This window comes from Leuciscus leuciscus (genome assembly GCF_965113295.1).
Source record: "Leuciscus leuciscus genome assembly, chromosome: 5".
Classification (NCBI taxonomy): Eukaryota; Metazoa; Chordata; class Actinopteri; order Cypriniformes; family Leuciscidae; genus Leuciscus; species Leuciscus leuciscus.
Genome location: NC_138729.1, coordinates 37,203,064 through 37,225,958, shown reverse-complemented (window position 1 = coordinate 37,225,958; position 22,895 = coordinate 37,203,064). Strand labels below are relative to the sequence as shown.

Here is a 22,895-nt window from a genome sequence, read left to right as displayed (position 1 = left end):
TGTAACTCTGCAGAATGAACATTGAACAACCAGTCAGTAATGAAGCTTCACCAACCTTAAATACACAGAACGGTTCTATAATGATACAGTTCATTCAGAATTTGTCTTTTTGTTTGATTTATTAAAACAGGGTATCCCAAATACGGTTCGTGAGAAAACTGCAGGGGGTTTTGTAAGTTAATGAAAAGGTAATAATAAATTAAATAAACAAAAATTTTTTTTTTTTTTAAATAATTAATTTTTTTATTTTATAAAAACAATTAAAATATAACATATAGCAATATTTATACAAATATAAAACAAAAAAATTTACTTTTTTTAATGTGACCATTAACTGACATCAGACAACTGTGAACATGCAATGTGTTGCTAAATTGTTGAAACATTCAATTAAAAATGTAGGAAGTACTTCAAGAAAATGTCAGAACACCGCAGGGCCCCACTGGAGAAACTTGAGCTTTGTACTTTGCTCATGGTGAAAGGTCACGGATCGACTCTAAAGAGGTCAGACCTACAACCAGTCCAGGTCGTTAACCACAACACACACAACGGACACAATGTAAAAGAAGGAAAGTAAATGGTGACAAGCACCATTGCAAAAATAGTAACCAAAATGCCAAAAGGAATATCAAATATTTCATAAATCCTCATTGTATTTTAACTATCTAACAAAAACATATAATTAAAAATGATAATCAAGTGTGTGATTTAGAACACTGATAGATCTTGTGAGTACAATTATCATGCAAACTAAATGAACAGAAATATAGTGGCATGATCATTACAGGTTAATGCATTTGTTCGACAAAGTTCCACCAGGTGGGTCAGAATAATTATACCATAACATAGCTATTACTTTCAGATTAGAATGCAATGCAAATCTCCCAAGCACCCAAGAACAACAGTGCACCAATCAGAAGACACTTTCTGACTGCTGTAATCATTTAGACCTCCAGTGGGAAAACGTAAGCCTGCTGGGACTGTCTGTACCTCAGTAGAGGTGTACGCACTACGCACATTACTCTGCCCTCTTCAACTGCATCCATTATTCATTCTCATTAGCTTTACATTTATTCTGGCTGCTCCAAAGAGGTTCCTCTCTCTTTAGCCTAATCAAAGAAATGATATGTCCTTTATGTATAGGTGATGATTACACATGAATAATATATGTTAATACGTATCTCCAAGCAAGAGATACTTCAAAATGGATTTCTACTTTTTGAATCAATATATACACCTGAACAGTGTGCTCTTTTGTCACAGAAGTGGACTGAGCAGACCAAAGCAAGTATGATGAAAAAACAGACAGTATTCAAGGGATGTTCCATTTCCTACTTTGATTAAAGCTTTGAAACACAATACACTCACTACAACATAGGCCTATTTAATATTTCAAAAGTTTTACATTTCAAATAAACAGTGTTCTTTCGAACTTTCTATTAATCAAACAATCCTGAAACAAATTATCATGATTTCCACAAAAATAATAAGTAGCACAACTGTTTTCAACATTGATAATACTAATAAACGTTTCTTGAGCACCAAATCAGCATTAGAATGAATTCTGAAGAATCATGTGACACTGAAGACTGGAGTAATGATGCTGAAAATTCAGCTTCGCCATCAGGAACAAATTACATTTTTAAAACATATTAAAAATATATATATCAAAAAAAAAAAAAATATATATATATATATATATATATATAAATATTATGTTTTTGACTGATGTAAGAACATAGAAGAGAACCTCTTGTGACTCACTGCACCAAGCCAAGAGAGACTGATGCAGGGCACGACATGCACAAGAGGTCATTCACGCTGTCTCTCTGCACCACCGTTACCAGAGTTTATGGCCTCAATTAGATCCAAACAGCCTCTTACGGAACAGTGGGTTTAATATGTGTTGAGGCAGGAGGTGGAGGTGTAGAAGAAGAATGGATTATACTCTTTAAGACAAGTAATGCAAACCAATATGGCTCACCTAGGTCTCTCTCTCTTTTAAAGCAGTGAGCGTTTTTCCGGGATCAAATCTTTCTGTGCTACAGCGTGATGGAGAGAAACCGAAGGTCTGTGAACTGTACTTTTTATAAACTCTGAGAACTTCAGCATGGCCTTGAACTTGCGCACGCTGCATTTTGAAGAAAAATATTGCTGTTTGCCTCTTGAACTCTGTGCTTGACAAATCCACACTAAATCCTTACTCAAGCCCTTCTCCAACCCCATAAACTCTAGATGAGCACACACAAAGCACATTCTCAACCTTTAATTTTGGACAGCCAAGTGAGTGGATTGGATTGGCTTGCCTCGCTGTGGGTTACCACAAACAATAGGCTGAGAGAGAAACAAAACATACCTCTCTGCGATCAAAGGGGCTTTAATGTCATTTGAAGGTCCTAAACAATCAAGTGGAGAAATTCGAACCTCATATGGTGAGGTGGAAGGGTCTTTCAGTCCTGGTGAGAGAATGCTTGTTATACATGGCACTGATTTGCTTTCATCTCAAGATTTTTCCTCAGTTTCATATCAAAGTGTGAAACTTCATCCATGGCTAGAAGCAGAGATTAAAGTTTCTGTTCCTCATTTTTTCATATAAACAAGAGCAAAACATGATGTTGTACTTAGGAGCCCATTAAACTCAAGAAAACAAATGCAGAAGGGATGAGAGAAAAGAAAAGAATGAAATACTAGTAGATTTATGATGCTTGTCTATGCTAAAGTCACCCCCATGATGCTAGGGAGTTCTGGGCAGTTAATAGGCGTTGCTAGGTGGTCACTAGAGCCTTCTGGGTGGTCAATTACTGACCTCCTCAAGTCTTTATATGGCTGTCTAATTTTTTGCATATTTTATCATCTGCTAAGCTAAATAATAGCACACATCTCAACAAGCCACCCAGTTTTGAGATATCATCACATCCACAGCACAACCCAAGCTTAAAGGTATGGTAGGCAATTTTCGGAGAGACTAGCAATAGCGAGCTAGCTTTGAAAGCATAAGATCCCACCCTCCATTCAGAGCGCTCTCGAAAGCCAAGAATCCTCCAAAAAACATGCACGCGTACGAGCAAAGCGTCACGAGAGACGGCGTTAACCCTCTGAGGTCTCAGGGGTTTTTGGTGTCCTTGAGATGTTCTGACATGCCCTGACATTTGTGCTTTTTTCAGTTGCTTGTAAACATATTAATGGCAAAGGTATAATTACACTCTATTTAGCACAAACAGGGCAACCATAATATGTGAGCAACATGCATGTACATGTTTGTATTTTTGAGAGAATAATGTTTATGCATGGTTATTGAAAAAACTAAAAACTAAAGTTTCTGAAATACTAAATACGTGTCAATAAGACTTTTGACTAATTGATGTTTTTGCCTAGAGTTTTTTCTTCAAAATGATGTGAAAATCATCCTGCCCTTATCATTCACATAACACAATACATTGATTTAAATCTTGTAAAACACTTTTTGTTTGTAAAGGCAATATGCGCAAGGGGCGTCAACCATTCAACAGCATCATGCATATGTAGTGGTTCACACCTGAGGAGACAATGGGGCCCGCATACTTAATGAGCCATTCATTCAGGTGTGTCACCTAGCCACAAGAAAGAATGCAAGAGCAATATATATACAGTATATATATATATATATTCTACCAAATTGGTTCACAGTTGGAAGCATGTCAATTTTGTTTGTTTTTTTTCACAAATTTTGCTTGCAAATTGTATCATATCCAAGGAAAACATGTCTATTAATTGTGCAGTTAATTCTCATACTGTATTTTCAGTTTTGGAATATGTATCCTCTCCCCAAATTTGTCAATAATAAAACACAATAAAAATTAATTAAAGAAAATGCTTATATTTACCTTTTAAAATTTGTTTACATCTACCTTGTAAATATATATTTTTTTATTAAAAAGGTTGCAATTACAACAACAATTGAAGTGTAATCTTTCTTTGTAAAAACTAAAGTATACATTTTATCATACATATTTCAAAGTTAAGGATTCATTACTTCGAATATAGCCTACATTGACAAAACATACTATATTTAACATATTAGCAAAAATTGGCAAACAAAAGCTTATTTGAGGTGGCAGATATTTTACAGTAAAAATGTGTAATCTATCCAAAACTAATCAACGAAATGTTGTCTTTCATTTGTCTGTAAAATAGGTCTTTCGTTTTTATTATAAGGAATATAAATGTTAATTTGCAGTTTAATACGTTGCTTATACAAATACATTTTATTTCAACATATTTCAATCGATTTTACTCAGTATAGCAAAATAGTTTGCTAAAAGCAGATCATTCACACACAGAAACGCAATTCAAATTTAAACCGTCTTTTTGCGAGTTGTGGTAAACTGCGCATCTCTGCGTTCATTCATTCACACAGAAACGCGATTTACTTGAGAATGAAAAAAAAAAACGTACTACATTATTCCATCCGTTGCTCCTCGAAATACCAGCACTTCTGAGGTAAGTTTTCCATTATTATTATTCCTCACAGCGCTGCGAGACAGTGTAGACAACTACACTTATCTGAATAAACTTGATGTGTTTTCTCGAGCTGATATGTGGGCGTTCACAGTTTGTATGGGATCGTCTCAGTCATTTGCGTTTGAATAGCGCGCGCTCTCCGTGGGCGGGGCCGATTAAAACGTAATGAGATGAGATGAGCTCGACTGGAATCGCTCTCTTTTAATACAGATTTCACAAGATGAGAATATTTGCTTTTTATATAAATTACTTCATTTAAAAGAAGAGAATTCAAGCTTCATGCCTGTGTGTCTGTATGCCTGTTTGACTGAGTATTTTTGTTATTGTTAATTTTCGGACGCGTTTCAGAATGGACTTCACTGGCAGAGAGAAGGCAGAACTCGCTTCGTGTTTATTTTTCTTTATTTGGCAAAAAGCACAACACTTTGTTTTTATTGTGAGTATACACAAAAATAATACACATTTAACAGAATCGATTGATGTATGAAACTCCTATGGAAAATCAAAGTCAACAGAGTATTTATGAGTTTCTTTTACATTGATAAAAAAAAAAAGCGAGCTGGTATCGCCGGCGATACCGTAGACCTCAGGGGGTTAAACTCCCTCATGTCTAAAAGCACATAACATTACAATGATAATGAACAAACAACTCAAAAAGCACTGACCTGTACCACCTGACTGCTGCAGATTCATTTCGGCGTTGATAGCGTTGCCATTGAAACGCATAAATTCGAGTCACAAACAGCTCTGAGTATAACGTCACGGGTTTCCATCTCTTCCAAAGGATGGTAGTTATGTCTTGAACGCCGCACAAGCTCATTGTTTTGGTTCAGGAGGAACTGTCAACGGTGGCTGCTGTTTAGGTTGCGTGCTCGGTGACTGACGTAGCATGAAATGCGCTGTTGATGTCTGCGCAAGCACGGTGCACGGAGGTATGGAAATACATATGTTGACAGGAACGAGGGCAATGATTGGATGAACGTTTTATGGTCCTACACCTTCCACAGACGATATATATATAGAGGTTCATTAAACAACTTTGTGTCAATGCTGTGCCTTGCTCTATTGTTCCTTCTGAACCCTAGTGAGAACAAACGGTTCATACATCTACAGCAGAAATAGATGACATGAGTAACAATACTGAGCAAATGCAGCTAACAGCATATGACAGCTTCCCCCTGCCGATCTGGACAACACTATTGTTAAACATGTGTGCTCTATTGTTTCTGTGAATTGTAGAAAAACTCTGAAACTCTCTAGAGTGAATCGAGTAGAGCAGTTTAAATCACTATGATGTTGATCACTCTTCCTAAGTTTTCCCTAACATTAACAACATCATTCAGATATTATATTCAGATTTCACATACAACACAAAAACATATACATATATATATATGGTTTTTTTGTGTGTGTGTGTGTGTGTGTGTGTGTGTAACACAAATCTGACAGATTTACCAAATTTTGTGCGTGTGTGTGTATATTACACACACACACACACACACACACGCACACGCACAAAATTTGGTAAATCTGTCAGATTACTGCATTATTAACTAATGACAAATTAACTTGCACAACCCTAAAATATACCTAAAATGAAAATAAAATAAAAATAAATTAAAATAAATGGAACCACTAAACTACTAAAATGAATATGCATAAATAAAAACAAAAAAAATAAACCAATTATTTATTTATTTTTTCTCTAAATGAGCTGTTTGTGTGTTTTTGCTAACGAGAATGTAAATGGACAGGAAACCTTCTGAATTCATCGTCATAAGATGTTGTAGAGCATGAGACTCCAGAACAAACCGAAAAACATCCAGGAAATCACCCCTCCCCAAACTGTTAGCGCTAATCTGGCATGTCTGTATGTGGAGACTAGCACACGCTAAAGAGCTGTCAGAAGACATCATTAATCCCTCAGGACCATCATAGACAGATGGCGTGATGGAGAACCAGCAAGCCACTTTTTCACTGAGCGGAGACCATTTTCGCGGTCTCATTTCTCATAAAAAAGAACAGAACTGAACAGAGCTGAAGCTGGTCCTGGAACAATACATTATAAAAGATCTTTACTAAGTGTTTAAGATCAATACTCAAACCCTAAACCCAACCTTTCCATTACAGAGAGTAATTTCTAAACCTCCTAAAGAAATCTGCAAATGAAACAGACCAGAAAGTGGCACAAATCGCCTCTCATCCAAAGGACACATGGTCTGTTTTAGTACAGCACAATACTGCAGATGCTATAAGGAAGAAGGACAGAGGCGGAGTTTAAGGGACATGACCTCTCTCTCAGGGCCTCTTACCTTATCAGAGGGGTGCAAAACAGTCTATACATAACCATCAAAGTAGCCTGAAGACTTTAAGAAGGACAAGTGTGAACTAAAGGAAGTAATGGACAAGTAAGGGGGGAGAGGGGAGCATTGAACTTGCAGTGAAGGTCTTAATCGATCCTTGCGGCCAACAGCAGGATAATGTCTCCTAAAGGACGCAGAGCACAGTTAGTCTATCAATCCGAGGCGGTTACGACAGCTTCAGTGTGTGAGAGGATTTCTCAGTAAAGCACATTCAGTAAGCTGTTTACATACAGCATATCTTTTCTGAACAGTATTCGTGCTGTAAAAATATATTTCTACACAGCTGAAAACACAAAAATCTATTCCATCGTCAACGTCACTATTACTTTCCCCGTGGATAATTCTTCATCCCCTCTTTCCCGAGCTGCCATGACCATCCAAGCCGGGCTGAACTGTATTATGTATGTGCGTATTTCAGTTGAAGGCCCGAAAAAACTGCCGGTCTCTCAGTGAACTAATGAAACAAAAGCAAACACACAGTGGTACAATGCTGTCCGCCAACATCCAGCAGGCCAATGTCATTAATCATGAAATCCAGGGGCAGAGGGCTCTTCATCCAGTCCTGTTGCCATGGCAGACCCTACAAAAGTGTCACATATGCACCTTTCCCTCTTTCCTATGGCCTCACTGGTTGGCCACCAGCCAATTGCAGCCGTTAATATAAAAAAAGGAAAAACATACACACAAATACTGCTTTGCACATGCATTTTTACCCATATACGCACTCTTTGACCTTACCCACACATCCCAGTCTTGTTCTCTTTGTTACATGCACACAAACAATCCTGATCATTTCTTTATCAGTCGTTCACTCAGTGCTGAGAGAAGAAGAGATACGGCAGAGCTGGATATAGGAGAACCCAAGCAATCTGCGAGCAGTCTAGGGCTATTCCCACTAATCCTGTGTCGTCACCTGTTATCCTCCAGGACACACATGCACAAACACAGTCTCCGGTTCCTGAGCGTCTCGCCTTCTGCCCTCTATGTTTACTGACAGGATTGTTGTGGGGCTATCATTCCAATCTAAACTACTTCGTTTTTACTTCGCAAGCGCCCATACAAACAGAGAACTACACGAGGATGGTCCACCCAACAAGCTCGAGGAAAAGAAACGTTACCAAACAAACAGGACACTGGGGTTGAGTAAACAGGCACGGGAAAGGCATGAAGCACATGAAAAATCTTCTTTATCTTCTTACCGGCCAATTTACTAAAGAAAAATTTATTAATGTATCATAGCAATGTAGATATTGTGTGCCAAAAAGGATTTTAAAAATAATACAAAACAATAAGTGGAGCGTTTATAATATATTAAATATATATATTATATATATATATATTTGAATATATATATATGAATATATGACCTCAAGTTTTTGATATAGGTCTGAATATATCTAATAATACATAAAAAAAAATACTAAAATATATAAAATATATAAAAAGTTACTGTTCTTATAAAATATAATTTACTGGATAAATCTTACTTTGACTTAATCTCACTTTGGCCTAACAATAAATACACAATTACACAATACTTTGTGAAGCAAAGAATGAATATATAATAATAATATTATAGGCCCATAAAGGGGTACAGTATAGAGGCTAAACACTTCATGCTAACAAATATTCATTTCATTAACACACAATCTTCTCCGTTAGCACTTTTGGAAACAGCTTACTGAGTGTGAGGACAGACATCCATCTGAGAAGGTGTCTGACTGAAAAAGGCTGAGTGGGGCAGCCAAGAAGCAGAGGCAGTTTGACAGGGGTGTTATGGAAGGGTCAGCTGGTGCTGCTCTGCATTGCATGAGAAAACACAGGCAAGTAAGGCAGGTCTATATCGGGCACGCAGTCAGCATGCCAAATGGGTTACTGAACAGCGCAATGTGATGGACGTCCTGATAGCACGCCAAGCTTTCACGGCACGTCCAGCATTACACAGGTACCCATGAACCAACACAAGTGCGGCTTAGGCTGCTAATCCAAAATCAACCGCCCGTTTGGCATCAGAAGGGCATCAGATACTTAGCTGAGATGAGTGTTTAGGACCCGGCTGTTATCTTAAAGCCATCACCTCATCCAAAACCCTGGCACCCACTCCGTCTCGAGAGGTGGAGCAAATCATTGTTCTGTCATGCCAGAGATTCTGAAATGGCCTGATTTGGGCAGCACAGTTCCAGTAAGACATCTGGAGCCTCTTCATGTTCTCCTGCTCCACCAACCTGACTGGACTCAGTCTGAATGAGCACCAGCACAATTACCCAGAGCTCTTTTGGGTCAATGACATTTACCGCACCACTCACAGTCACAATCAGCTTCTTCTGCTCTATATGTCTTCAAATACGGATTCATGCCATGGTACAGTGAATGGCCAAGGCTTCACAAAAGAGAGGCCTGACAGAAAGGTGAATGAAGAGGAATAGAAAGAACCACAGAGCTAATGGAGGTTAAAACAGTTCACTGAAGTCTGAACCGAACCACCCCCCCCCACCCCCAACCCCCAACCCCCACCCCCCACCCCCACCACACACATTTTTTTGTGTCAAATAACTTCTGAAAGCACCAGCAAAACTTAAAATAAGAACTCACCAGGGATAAGCAAACTGTACAATTGCGGTCGAAGTCAATAGACTCAGCCTAAATGAAATGTAAATGGTTTTCTGAAACAGAAATGATTTTTCTGTCTAGAGATGGCTGGTTCAGTTTTGATTAGGCTAAATCTCTTTTGCAGTAATGGCACTGCCTCCCTCCGCTGAAGTATCAGGCGTTATATTTAACTCAGACTCGGGCAGGCTGATTCACCCCACAGTAATTGAGGGTTGAGGATGGTAAGCTCCGCTGGATTGGGAGTCACTGTAACATGGCCGCAATGCATGTTGGTTAGGGAAAGACATTGCAGGCAGTTCCTTATGGTCTCATGTCTTTAACACATGTGAACATGAATGCATTTCAATGATGTCTGGTTTCACACTCAAAATGTATTGCAGAGCATCAAAGATGAAGGACCTCCATAAACTATGATCTGCTGGCCTAGAGGGACTGTAAAGCAGTAAATGCACCCAAAAAAAGTCAGTATACAGTATAAAAAAATATGATTTGGTCATAACTTGTAGTGAAAACAACCTCTCTAAAAGAAATTAGATGTTTTGACTAACGAAAGCCTATAGGGTTCAAAACACCCCTGAACCCCTCTAATATTCATTGTATGGACCAAAAGGATTTCACCTAAAGCGCAGAAAAAGCCTGAAGTTAGTGGTCACAGTAGACTTTGAGCGTGTAACATTTCTTCGGACACAAACAATAAAATTGTACAAACTAGGGCTTCTTACATATCAGAAATCACAAACAATGTGATTATGACTCATTAAACTTTTTACATATATACCATATATACCGACATTCCTGCAACTCTGAAGTGTGTGTTGAGCCAAGAGGTCAATCTGTGGTTGTGAATGGTTTCTAAATAAGATGAGCTTTTGTGCTGAAACACTAAACGCAAAAAAAGGTGGTGCAACTGTTTAGTGAACTTGTGTCCTCACACTTACAGGCTTCATCCAGCAACCAAGATGACAGACAACAGCATCCACCATGTCAGATACTCCAGCAGAAAGCAGAGCCCCTTGATCTCCATGCCCTCGTGTGACACGTCTGACCTTACCGAAGCAGGTGCTAGTCTTAAGGAATGCTGTGATGTTAGCAAAGGTTAGATACAGCGTGCGGCGCACCCCAAAGAATGGCAGGAATGTCCGTCCTGTGGAGGTAGGGGTTCACGGACGAAGACATGACAAATTCGGCACCTTCAGAATTTGTTTTGCTTAGCATGTCGAAAAATACAGCTGCTTCTCCTGTGCCAGTTATCACACAGCAATCATCCATGAGACAGCCGCGAACAGATTAACGGTGCCAAATGGATGGTCGTAAGAATGTCTTTAAAAAAAGTATTAGCTCAGAACACAACTGAGCACAAAGACAGCTTGTTTCTTTCAAAGCCTGTCCTCCTTTGTTATTTACATGTCCTAACTGTCCAACCTGACACATTTTTACAGTTAGGAATGACACAGCACTCTTTTGGGAACACAGCTTTAGAAAATCCCTGCATGCCGATAAAAAGCACATTCCTTTAATCTCCTCACAGCTTTGCCAGGCAATGTGGTAGCTCCAAAACAAAGAAAACAAATAGTTGGTGACCTCTGATGAGTCCAGTGCTGGGGAGGAAGGGGGGAGCAGAGGAAGTAAAGCACTAAATCTTCTATCCCAGCTTCTTTTTATGAACTTTAAGCACACATTTGTTGTGTTCAACATCCATCTGACTATTTTCTCTCTGTCAGATCCTGTAGGAATCCTCCTGTTTACCTCATCTTAATTGTTGGAATCATCCTCATGCTGCTTAACATTACAGAAATATTACTGACAGACATACTTCTTTGCTTAAACCTAATCTGAATAAAGAGTAACTTCTGGAAAGATTTGTAGTGAATAGACATACTGAATGTTGACATTTCGTTGCATGTGGCCACAACAGTATTCAAAATACGACGTGTTGATATTCTATAGCAAAGCGTGAGATCAGAAAAGATCTTTGAGAAAAAAAAACTTCACATCCAGAACAACAAAAACCTGACCATTAAATAGCAGGGAAATGGGAGATAATGTACATAAGAAATTTTAAAAACAAACACACGCAAGGAGTCAATGAGAGCTAGTGAATCCTCAAACTGACCTGCTTCACTTCAGCCGGCATCACGGAAATCCTGTTTGGTTAAGCCTCTGGGAGAAACGCAACGAGAACAATATTCTCTTGTGAGTGGAGTTTGTCTGTAAGTCAGTCAGTCAGACAGACAGTCTTTCGTTCCTTATTATGCGAGTATGTCCTGTGAGAGCCGAGACAGCTCACAGCCACAGAGCCATCCTTTCCCCACGGTCACATGCACGAATATACTCCGTCTCTCACGTCTTCTTGCGTGTGCCTCTCTCTCTCTCTCTCTCTCTCTCCTTCTCACACACACGCTCTTTCTAACACATGCTCGTAATCCTCTCAGGGACAGAAGAAACCCGCCTCCACCGTCAGCGAGCGAGGATGCTGCAAACGTTGGGGCGAATAATGATTTCAAAATGAGGAGAGATGCTTTAGACAGTCCAATGAATCCTTCAATAAATTCAGGAATCCGGCTGAAGAGAACCAAAACAAAACAGCTCACACACAGAGAAGTGGAAGGGAAAAAAAGTTACCCGGTGCAGGAACAAAACCCTCTGGGTAGACTAAGAGAGAGGGGGGTGGACGGGCGTAGAGGACAGGGTAAGGGGGGGCGTGTACGTGTTTGAGTGAATAGAATCTTCCCAGAAGGCAGTTGCCCTGTTCACAGTGTAGAGTTTTGTACTCTTGTTCTCTCCCTCTCCTCACCGAGCATCTATGCAGACAAGGGTGAGACGGATTGGAGGGGGAGGGGGCTGACAGACAGACGCAGCTGGAGTGGAAAGAGAGAGAGAGAGAGAGAGAGAGAGAGAGAGAGAAAGACTCCACCCAGCCATCATGCCAAAAGAGCATGAGCCCTGAGAGGGGGCAAAGCTTCACAAAACTTTATGTTCCTCTTTTTTTACCCTTACGCTCTCACTCGGCCTGTTCTTTTCTCTCTCGGCTTTTGTCCTTTTGTCCTTCCAGCCTGCTAAATATGAGAAGGGAAAGGAAAGAGGTAGCAGAATGATTTCAGACAGCATTCAGTGACTGATAGTGAGAAAGAATTTTAATCCAAATCTATGAATGGCTTTAACACAAAGCCGGAAGGAGGGCGAGTTCAGGGATGGGCACTTTACACCCAGGGTGTCAAACTCATTTTAGGTTGTGGGACGGATGTGGGACAACTTTTTTTATTTGTTGTACATTGGTGCACTCGTGGAGTTAAAAAACATTATGCATGCTTCACTAACCTACACTGGGGTTACAATTAAATGGTGCATTTGCAATTTATTAATTTCATACTATTCAAGTGTTTGGAGTCAGTAAGATTATTATTATACATTTTTTTTTTAAGAAATTAATTTAAACTATTTATTTAAATTAAACTTTTATTTAGCAAGAATACATTAAATTGAAAATAAGTGACAGTAAAGACTTTTACATTGTTACAAAATATTTCTATTTCAGCATCTGAACTTTCTATTCATCAAAGAATCTTGAAAAAAATTAAAATAAATCACAGTTTCCACAAAAATATTAAGCAGCACGACTGTTTTTAACATTGATAATAATAGGAAATCTTTCTTGCATATCAGCATATCAGAATGATTTTTGAAGGATCATGTGACACAAAAAAAGATCAGACTGGGAGTACACAATGTGTACACCTGCCCAAACACAAATTTAGGCTTAATAAAATAAATATACAGCTAATTTCTATTTAAGCCTGCGCCTCAGTCAAACATAACTTTATCAACTTATTTGACCAAAAAAATCCACATTTGAGAGCAATTCCGGACAAGTAGAAATGCATCAATAAAGTGTCAAAACTGAAGATTTTCCACCTCGGAGGCTGAGGTATTGAAAATGCAACTCATGTCTTTACTTAAAAACAATATCTTCTCAAACTCTGAACAACAGTCAGCACAAACACACCCCCACACTGAAGAACATCGTGTCTTATCTAGCAGTAACAGCCTGAATCTGTTTGCAGTCGGCCTGAATGAATTCGCTCCTTTTTCTACTACGGAGTCTGACACCAAACAGACTGCAGAACGCCCTGTGGTCACTGAACCATAAACATGTCAACAGAAAAAGTGTTGATAAATAAATACATTGAAAGTAATCAGAACTTTTTAGTGGATCCAGGCCTGAGGAGGTATTGCGATAGAACAGATGCCGTGAAAGGTTAACGTGGACTACTGCGGAGAGAAAGACAAAAAGAGAAAACTACACATAATGAAACGAACAAGAAAGAATAAGCAAGATATGCAATGTACGTGCGACTGTTCTAGTCTCATAAATATATTTATGAGCACTGAATATTTGAAACGGCTTTTGCTCCAGAGGATGTATGATGTTTACTTAGGGTTGCAGCACTCTCAAATTTGGAATGTAATGAATTTCATCATTAGAAGTTTTCAAAGGTGGCAACTCAGCAAATATCGCTTTTTAAATGCATAACCTCTGTAAACGAGCACTGATTACGGTAAAAAAAAAGAAAAAGTGGGACTGCAGACTGGGAAATAAACATACAATGTTGTTTCTCTTGATTTGCATGATCAAATACAAAAATGTGAGTCTTGGGTTTCTCCATAACGGAGATGCTGATCAAGAACACAGATCTGGTAAATGAGATCCTGAGAGAATATGAAAAAATCTGAACTAAAAGGAAAATATAGAACATAAAATGTATATAGCACTGAAATAAGTTTCACCAAAAATATAAAAATCAATCATTATTTACTCACCCTTGTGGGTTTTTTCTTTCTTTCTTTCTGTGGAACATAAAAGAATTTCTGAAAGATATCCTGGCCCTTCAATATAATGAAAGTGAATGATGATAGGAGTTGTTGAGCTCCAAAATGGCAAAAAAGCACAATAGGAATAACACAAAATAATCAATATGACCCATGTGCAATATTCCATGATTTATGAATCCAAACCAAAATAGTCACTAATAATCTGCATTTTGTGTCTTCATATTATTACAAGCAGCGATTTCAGATCCATAAAGAATCAATCTGTGAAATTGGATCTTTTCAATTAATCAATTGACCTAGTTTGCAAAACAGGTGTGAATGATTCGCTCATGAATCTGACTCAGTTCTCAAGTTTAAGATTATCATTGAATAATTTAAATTTGGCTTGTTCCTCACACAAAGCTGTCGTATGTCTTATACTTGGAATATGCTGCCCAAATCATATTTATCATTTTTAAGATAATTTGTGGTATTTTTGTCATCTTGAAGCTTGAAAAAAATGCCGTACAGGTTCCGAGCAACATGAGGGTGAGTTAATAATGACAAAACTACTGTATGGGGTTATCTATTCTTTTAAGTACACATACATTTTATTTTGTGGTGATTATCATCTTTTACAAACATTAAATATCAACTCTACAGTTCTGCTTTCAGTCTGAGCTGTCCTACTGTGTCTAACATTCTCATTCAGTAGCTGCTCTCCAAATGTTCACTAACTCGAAGCTCATTATACAGTCCTCTGCTCACATAAAGTCTTGTTATGACACAACGTGTAAATAGACCAGTGCCCTGGTAATAAGGTAAGCGACTGACAGTCCAGACGCGCATACCAATCTCTAGATAAATATAAAGAGCAGAAACGAGTCTATCCACTCACACACAAAGTCAATAAAGGCACCAAAGACCAGACAGAAATATTAAACCTGATATATACAGTACTGTGCAAAAGTCTTAAGCATGTGAGATTTGTGTATGCACAAGGAATCTGAACACAGCCAGGATGATCTGATCTGACCATCATCGAGTCCGTCTGTGATTACATGAAGAAACAGAAAAAACTGAGACAGACTAAATCCAGAAGAACTGTGGGAACGTCTCCAAGATGCTTGAAGAAACCTTACTGCAAAGCTACAGTACTGTGAAAAGTACTGGCACTTGTGTTAAAATGCTGTAAAGTGAGAATGCTTTCAAAAATAAAATCACAAATTTAATTTATTTATGATTTAACTTCTATTAACTAATTCAAATCAATATATGGTGTAACGACCCTTTGCGTTTAAAACGGCTTTTGTCCAGGTACACTTGCACATAATTTTTCAGGTAGCTTTGCAGGAAGGTTTCTTCAAGCATCTTGGAGATGTTCCCGCAGTTCTTCTGGATTTAGTTTGTCTCAGTTTTTTCTGTATCTTCATGTAATCACAGACGGACTTGATGATGGTGAGATCATATCATACCAGCTGTTGTCAGACTCCTTGTGCATACACAAATCTCACTGGATTATTACAATTAATGGCAAAAAGAATGTTTGGAAATGTAAACTGATATTTCCTACTGACACACTACAGCAAAATATATAAATAACTGACTTAAAACCATTTTTTATGGGGGGGGGGGGGGGGGGGGGGTATTAACATGCCTAAGACTTTTGCACAGTACTGTATATGTATATATTAATGGGAAAACAACAGGAGAATAAAACAATGTAATTTAGCTGATCTTATATTGTGTTTCCTGCCACACGGGGTGACGACAATTTGAATCCTTTAAGAGAAAGTCAAATAAAAATATCAATGCTATTTGCTTTGATTGTTTAAATGTATTTTTAAACAACATTTCTATCTGTACGTATATATTAGAATAGGTTGTTAAATCAACCATCTTTGTAGAAATGCACAAGTAATCATCAGCTATATCTACAGTTGTTACCCATCAACAAATTTGTAGCACATACATTATTAAACCGTGATGCTAAACCACTTCAAGGCAACTACCATTAAAAGTCAGTGTCTTGAAGCCTCCAAACAAGTCTTTCAAGTGTTTTCAATTTAGGCTCCCAATAAGAGGGTCAAGCACACAGACTTGTTTGGTTATATATGAACATGCAAAGTGAAGGGGTCACATTCCTGGAGTGACTCAGGGGTCTCATAAAGCAAGAGATTCTTATTTTAAACACATGAGTTCAGGATCCACTGAGTGAGCAGCAGTTGGTCCTTTAAGTGTCTCCAGAGTCAATCCTGCTGGCATGGTTAAGAATACCTTATAATCAGGAAACGTTCAACCACATTCAGTAGCTGATGAGTCAGTTATATAGTTCATATTATAGACAACTAGTAGACTACTAATAGTATCCAGGATTGATTAGGGCAGGGTGATATACTGAATATTTACAATATTTACACACAATGTTTTGCTGATGATATATTAGTATCCCTAATGTACTTTTTATTTGGACAGTTTGTGATTATATGAGTTGTGATGCCCTGTTTGCCACCAATTATTTTTTGTTTTTGTTTAGTTTTTTCTAAAGAACCAGTCAGACCATTTCTCAACTTGTCAAACAATGGTTGTTTGGTGTTTCTACATATATACATACATACATGCATATATATATATATTACAACTTAAATAAAAACAGTAATATTGTAAATTATTATTACAATTTAAAATGACTGTTTTCTATTTTAATACATTTTAAAATGTATTTTATTCCTGTGATAGCAAAGCTGAATTTTCAGCAGCCATTATTTTGGTCTTCAGTGTCACATGACGCTTCAGAAATCATTCTAATATGCTGACTTGGGGTTCAAGAAACATTTCTTCTTAAGTTATAGAACAGAACTTATAAGTTCAATATACAATATATATTATTATTATTATATTAGTTTTTTTATATATATATATAAATACAACTACTGAAATAAACATTAACGGGTTAGTTCACCCAAAAATGAAAATTCTGTCATTAATTACCCTCATGTCATTCCAAACCCGTATGACCTTCGTTCATTTTCGTAACACAAATTAAGACCTTTTTGATGAAATCCGGGAGACAGAAACCCATTGACAGAAACGTCATTGCAACTTTCAAGGCCCAGAAAGGTAGTACAGACATGCGTTAAAATAGTCCATGTGACTACAGAGGTTCAACCTTAATGGTATGAAGCGACAAAAAACAAACCAAAATATCGACTTTATTCAAAAATCCCCTGCGTCAGCATCACACGCATGTGTCGTGGCTCACGTGAACATCGTCAGCCAATAATGAGCCGACGTTCTGACATAGAACCCGGAAGCGCTGCACTGCGTTTACTACGTGATCAGTGTAGCAGACTGACATGGAGGAGAAGAGATTGTTGAATTAAGTCATTATTTTTGTTTGTTTTTTGTGCACAAAAAGTATTCTTGTCACTTCATAACATTAAGGTTGAACCACTGTAGTCACATGGACTATTTTACTATATTTCTAGGCCTTGAAAGTTGCAATGACGTTGCTGCCTATGGGTGGTTCAGAAACCTCTCGGATTTTCTCAAAAATATCTTAGTGTTCCGAAGATGAACAAAGGTCTTACGGGTTTGGAATGACGTGGGGGTGAGTAATTACTAATTAATGACAGAAAAAAAAGTTTTGGGGTTAACTAACCCTTTAAATATATCAACCAGCCCTTGGATTACAATAGGAAATGCTAGACACAACCTTATTTTGAGTGAGAAAAAGATTAAGCAACATTGTGAAAAGAAAAAGTTCTCCGTGTATTTTAGGGCTTTTAGAGGATTAATCATTTGATGGATTGTGGAATGGGGATGAGAGCGGTCTGAACAGCCCTCAGCAGAATATAAATGGCTGTGGGCATCTGCAGCTGCTCTGAATACAAAGAATGCAGCTATTCCCACTCCTCAGTGAGATCTCCTGTCCTTCAGTGTGCCAGCATAACATGTGAGCAGGTTCACCTTTCTAACACCTGCAGGCATATCAAAAATGGGGATTACTCACAGGATTACAATTTTTATGTATTATGAAAGAAATATAGCCATGATATCACCAAAAGTGGATCGTGATATACAGTATGACATACTGGAGAGGTTTTACAGACAACTACCTAGAGCTTCACGCTCCACTTCTCATCGCTCATCCACAGCAGTTTCACTGGACTGCACTTACTCTCTATTCCAACAGGTAACAGGCAACTTCTTCCAAGCAGCTTTGTGAGACACATTTAAAGGACACCAGTGACAATTACATACCATATCCTGAATTTTAAGTCAAACTTTCAAATCAACTACTAAAAATGCTTTCAATTAATGCAAACTTCAACATTACTTTCCCTATTTAAGATAAAATAGTGCACTTTTACTGGTGACATTGCATTGTTGGAAGACATTTAGGCAAAACAACAACAAAACATCTCAATCACTAATAATTGTGAACAAATTGGATTTATATATTTGCAGAAAAGTTGTGTGTTTCTCACACAAACCATTCCACATTCTCTGACAGCTCCATATTTTTAGTCACATTTGGGGTTTTTTTTTTTTTTCAAAGGAAAACTTCTGGAATCAAAAAGGAAAAAATATTCAGTAGAAGAAAAAAAACATATCACTATATATGTGTGAAAGCAGAAAAAGGAGCTATGAGAGGTGCGAGAGAGAAAATAAGTAATGTAGGCAGGTTCACTGCTGCTTTAATTATAGTTTTACAAGAGGTTTGACTTTTCCTAATGGCACTGGAAGTGAGGTGGCATGGGAGATTGCGTGTGTGGGAGGAGGGTGAGAAAGTCATTGTTAAGCAGGTGATTTACAAGACTGTGGGCCTCCCAGGCTTTTTCACGTAGCGAGCTTCCTTGTGTTTTGTGGCTAACCCAACATGTCTACGGGCATGGAGGAAATCCACCCAAAACCCTCAAGATAGGCTGCTTTGGGGGTGTGCCTGTAAAATGTACAGCCAGTATGTATAGTCTATTACTGATTTCAGTACACAGTCAATAAAGTCATCAAAACTAACGTTCAAAATTCAGGGGACGGTAAGTTCACTAAGATTGCATGGTAACACTTTACAATAAGCTCTCAGCCGTTAATATTAATGTATTAACTAACATGAACTAACAATGAGCAATACATTTGTTACACAATTTGTTAATCTTTATTAATATTAGTTAACTAACTAACTAATATTAGTTTCATGAACTAATGTTAACAAAACTTTTGATTTTAATAATGTATTAGTAAATGCTGAAATTAACATTAACTAAGATTAATAAATGCTGTAGAAGTATTGCTCATTCTTAGTTTAATGTTAACTAAAGTAGTTAACTAATGAAAGCCTTATTGTAAAGTGTGACCGATTGCATTTATTTGAACAAATATACAGTAAAAACAGTAATATTGTGAAATATTTTTTCAGTCACATGATCCTTTAGAAAGCATATTAATAATGGAAACAGTGGAAACATTTTAAAATCAGTTAAAAAGAACTTAAATTAATTGAAATATATATTTTTATAACAACGTAAATGACTTTACCGCCACTTTTGATTAATTGCATAATACATTTTTTTTTAAAATTATTAAAAAAAGAAATGTACTGACCCCAAATTCTGGATGGTAGTGTACTATACATGTAGCTAATTGTGGGGAAAATGAGATCATATAAAAACATACTGGGATAAAGTGATTAAATAATTTGAATTACATTTAAAATAATAATACATATAATTTTTTTTATCATAATCATTTTTATGAGGACAATTTTACATAAAGGTATATACTAGATATAAAGATATTTATAAATGTAGGCTGGAATTTCTCACCTTTCTTTTCTCAAAACAAAACAAACGGAAAACGTTGGCTGAGCTCCTCTCACTCCACACCAGTGGACATACAGGTATACGGTAAGACTGAGGAACCTGAGCAGAGGTGTATCCTACAATATCTATGTCTTATCACAGACAGCATTGATCAAAGCAGCAACTGTTCTTCCGAAGCTCTCCACAAGCCTTTCAGACTCAAAAAAGCTGGCAAAGTTCAGACACAGGAACCAAGCATCAGTTCACTCCTCCAGGCACACTTCCTGAATTTTAAATTATGTTCTAGATTCCAGGAAGTAGTAGCTGTGATGTTCCTCGAACTGCCTCAGGTCATGACCCCTCAACATTACTTACATGTGGGACAGTTGAGGTTACTTTAAAGAAAAGCTGTCTATGGTGTCAGAGTTGCTGTGAAAGAGACAAGGCTGCCATTGACAGAGTCCTATTGTGTGTCTCTGTCACTCTGTGACCTTTTGGGCCTTGTGTAGAATAATAAAGGCTCAAAAACAAAATAAATCAATATCTCCCCCCCAGTAAACAGACCCAAGATAAAGCAGTGCACAAGGTGAGTCCTTTCTTGCTTTGGGAATTAGATTTACTAACAGCTTGCTCCAGCGCAAACCCCCTTTTGGCTTTAAAAAACTACTGTCAGGATTTACTAAAGACATGCAGTGAAAAACTAGTGCTGAAAAGACGTGGACAGTTATTTTTTGCAGATGACCTTATTGCATATGCATTTGTAGGAGTTTCCCTTTCAGACGCAAAATTCATGAGAGGAGAGTGTTTAAATGAATCAGGCAAGGTGATTTACTAAGGTTTGCGCTGGTCAATTTAGTGGTATTTGCGCCATTATTTAATGCCCAAAAAAGCATGTCATAAACCAGACACTTACTTGCGCTGCTCTTAGTAGATTGCGTTGGTCATTATGGAAATGATCCGAATCCAATTCTTTGATTTGCGCATCGTACGTAGATCACGTGCAGAACTTTCCACTCCCATCTGTGCTTTTTTGGAATTGCGCTCTCATGCTAATTTGTCATGTTTAGTCAAATCTGGCCCTATAATACTTGATCCACCTCCCAATACTGAATTAAAGTGTAAAAGACACAAAATGAATGAGGTACACCTGCTGCACCACAACAGCCATAACAATGCCACTTATTCATACAGTATTCCAATAAACACTGGCCATTTTCAATGCCATTAGATTAAGACAGACAGACAGATAGACAGATAGACAGATAGATAGATAGATAGATAGATAGATAGATAGATAGATAGATAGATAGATAGATAGATAGATAGATAGATAGATAGATAGATAGATAGATAGATAGATAGATAGATAGATGAGGGCAGCACACAGGCTAAATATATAATGGAAGATGCAAACAATCCGAGCTTAAGCAGTGACAATGAACCTGGCTTTTTTCTGTGAGAATCAAACTTTTCTTTAACTGCTTTTAAAACACAAAAAAAGTTCAACAGTAATGTAGAGGAAAACATCTAGTTAGAAGTCAACATATTTCACCATTGAAGGATGACAATGAAGGAACACTGCATATGCACCTCCAGTAAGAAATAAATGATGAGGTGTTGCATTCGTAAAGACATGTAGTATGACTCTACTAGCCTGAAATTTTCCACTACTGATCACCAAACAAATAGAAAGAATTTCATCAGAATTTCTATTAAATAAATTTTTTAACTCCCCAATACTTCTACTTAAGTGAACAATTTTGTATTGTGATGGTGATAGTGTTTTGTTTTTCTTGTTAATTTCATTTGACATTTATTTCCTCTCATATTGACTTTAGTTTACCCCAGAATGTCATCCTTCTGACATCACTGCCTTAAGACACACATTTGCCACAGCACCATAACCAAACAGGACTCAAAGCAAACGGGAAGGTCTATGAGATAACATGAGAAAGCACATAGTGAAGAGAGATGGGAAGAGAGAAGAGTGTAAAGACGACTCATCCTGGGAATCGATGATGAGTCACTGCAGGACAACACATCCAGAGCTCTAACTCGGCACAGCCAAACACAGCTGAAGCTGAATGAGATACAGATGGACTGATTTTTTGAAAACAATGGATATGAAGCACCATCAGCGTGAAGGGAGGTTGGCGGCTGCTTTGTTCATTCACATAGACTGACGCATGACTGGCCAAGCTGGAATGGTTTACCTGCATGACCATCTGTTGCCAGGGCAGCGGTTGGTTGCTCCCGCCTGTGGTGCCGCCCACCAGTCGATCAGAGGGCAGACTGCCGCGTTCCAGCTGCAAGGAAACATTGCGGCGTTCCTCTTCAAGGGCCCTGGTCAGACGCTCGAAGCGCGCCTCCTGCTCTTTGACTGATGCCAGGATACTGGCGGCTGACGGCACGTCATATTCTTCCATAGCAGCGCCCAAAATTATATGCTGATTACAGGGCAGGGTTAGTAGGAGAGAGAAGGACCCGGGACAAAAGAAACAACCATTGAAAGGGATAATTCAGCAAAAAAAAAGAATTCTGTTATCATTTACACACGTTCTTTTCTTCCTTTCTTTTTCTTTCTTTCTTTCTTTCTTTCTTTCTTTCTTTCTTTCTTTCTTTCTTTCTTTCTTTCTTTCTTTCTTTCTTTCTTTCGTGGCACATAAAAGGAGTTATTTACAGTAGAATGTCTCTTTTCCATAATTTGAAAGCAAATGGTGACCACAACTGTCATTCAAGGAATTTAACATTTTCACGGGGATTTCTAGGGTCAGGAGATATTCAGGGTTAAGTGGATGCATGTAGAGCCATT

The 22,895-nt window shown here is 37.8% G+C and overlaps 1 protein-coding gene across 18 annotated transcripts in view; it reads right to left on the bottom strand.

Annotated features, from left to right (window-relative positions):
• arvcfb (ARVCF delta catenin family member b) overlaps nucleotides 1-22,895 on the bottom strand; it is a 216,249-nt gene that overhangs the window by 108,704 nt on the left and 84,650 nt on the right. For 15 of the 18 annotated variants that reach the window (XM_082169419.1, XM_082169430.1, XM_082169432.1 and 12 more), the window contains exon 3: nucleotides 22,297-22,530. The exons of 1 other annotated variant lie outside the window; for it this stretch is intronic. In XM_082169419.1, the coding sequence (XP_082025545.1) occupies nucleotides 22,297-22,530 (234 nt within the window). Of the gene's footprint in view, nucleotides 1-10,411; nucleotides 11,551-11,586; nucleotides 12,161-22,296; nucleotides 22,531-22,895 lie in introns of those variants that run through there. 2 more of the 18 variants (XM_082169427.1, XM_082169426.1) reach the window with 2 other exon arrangements.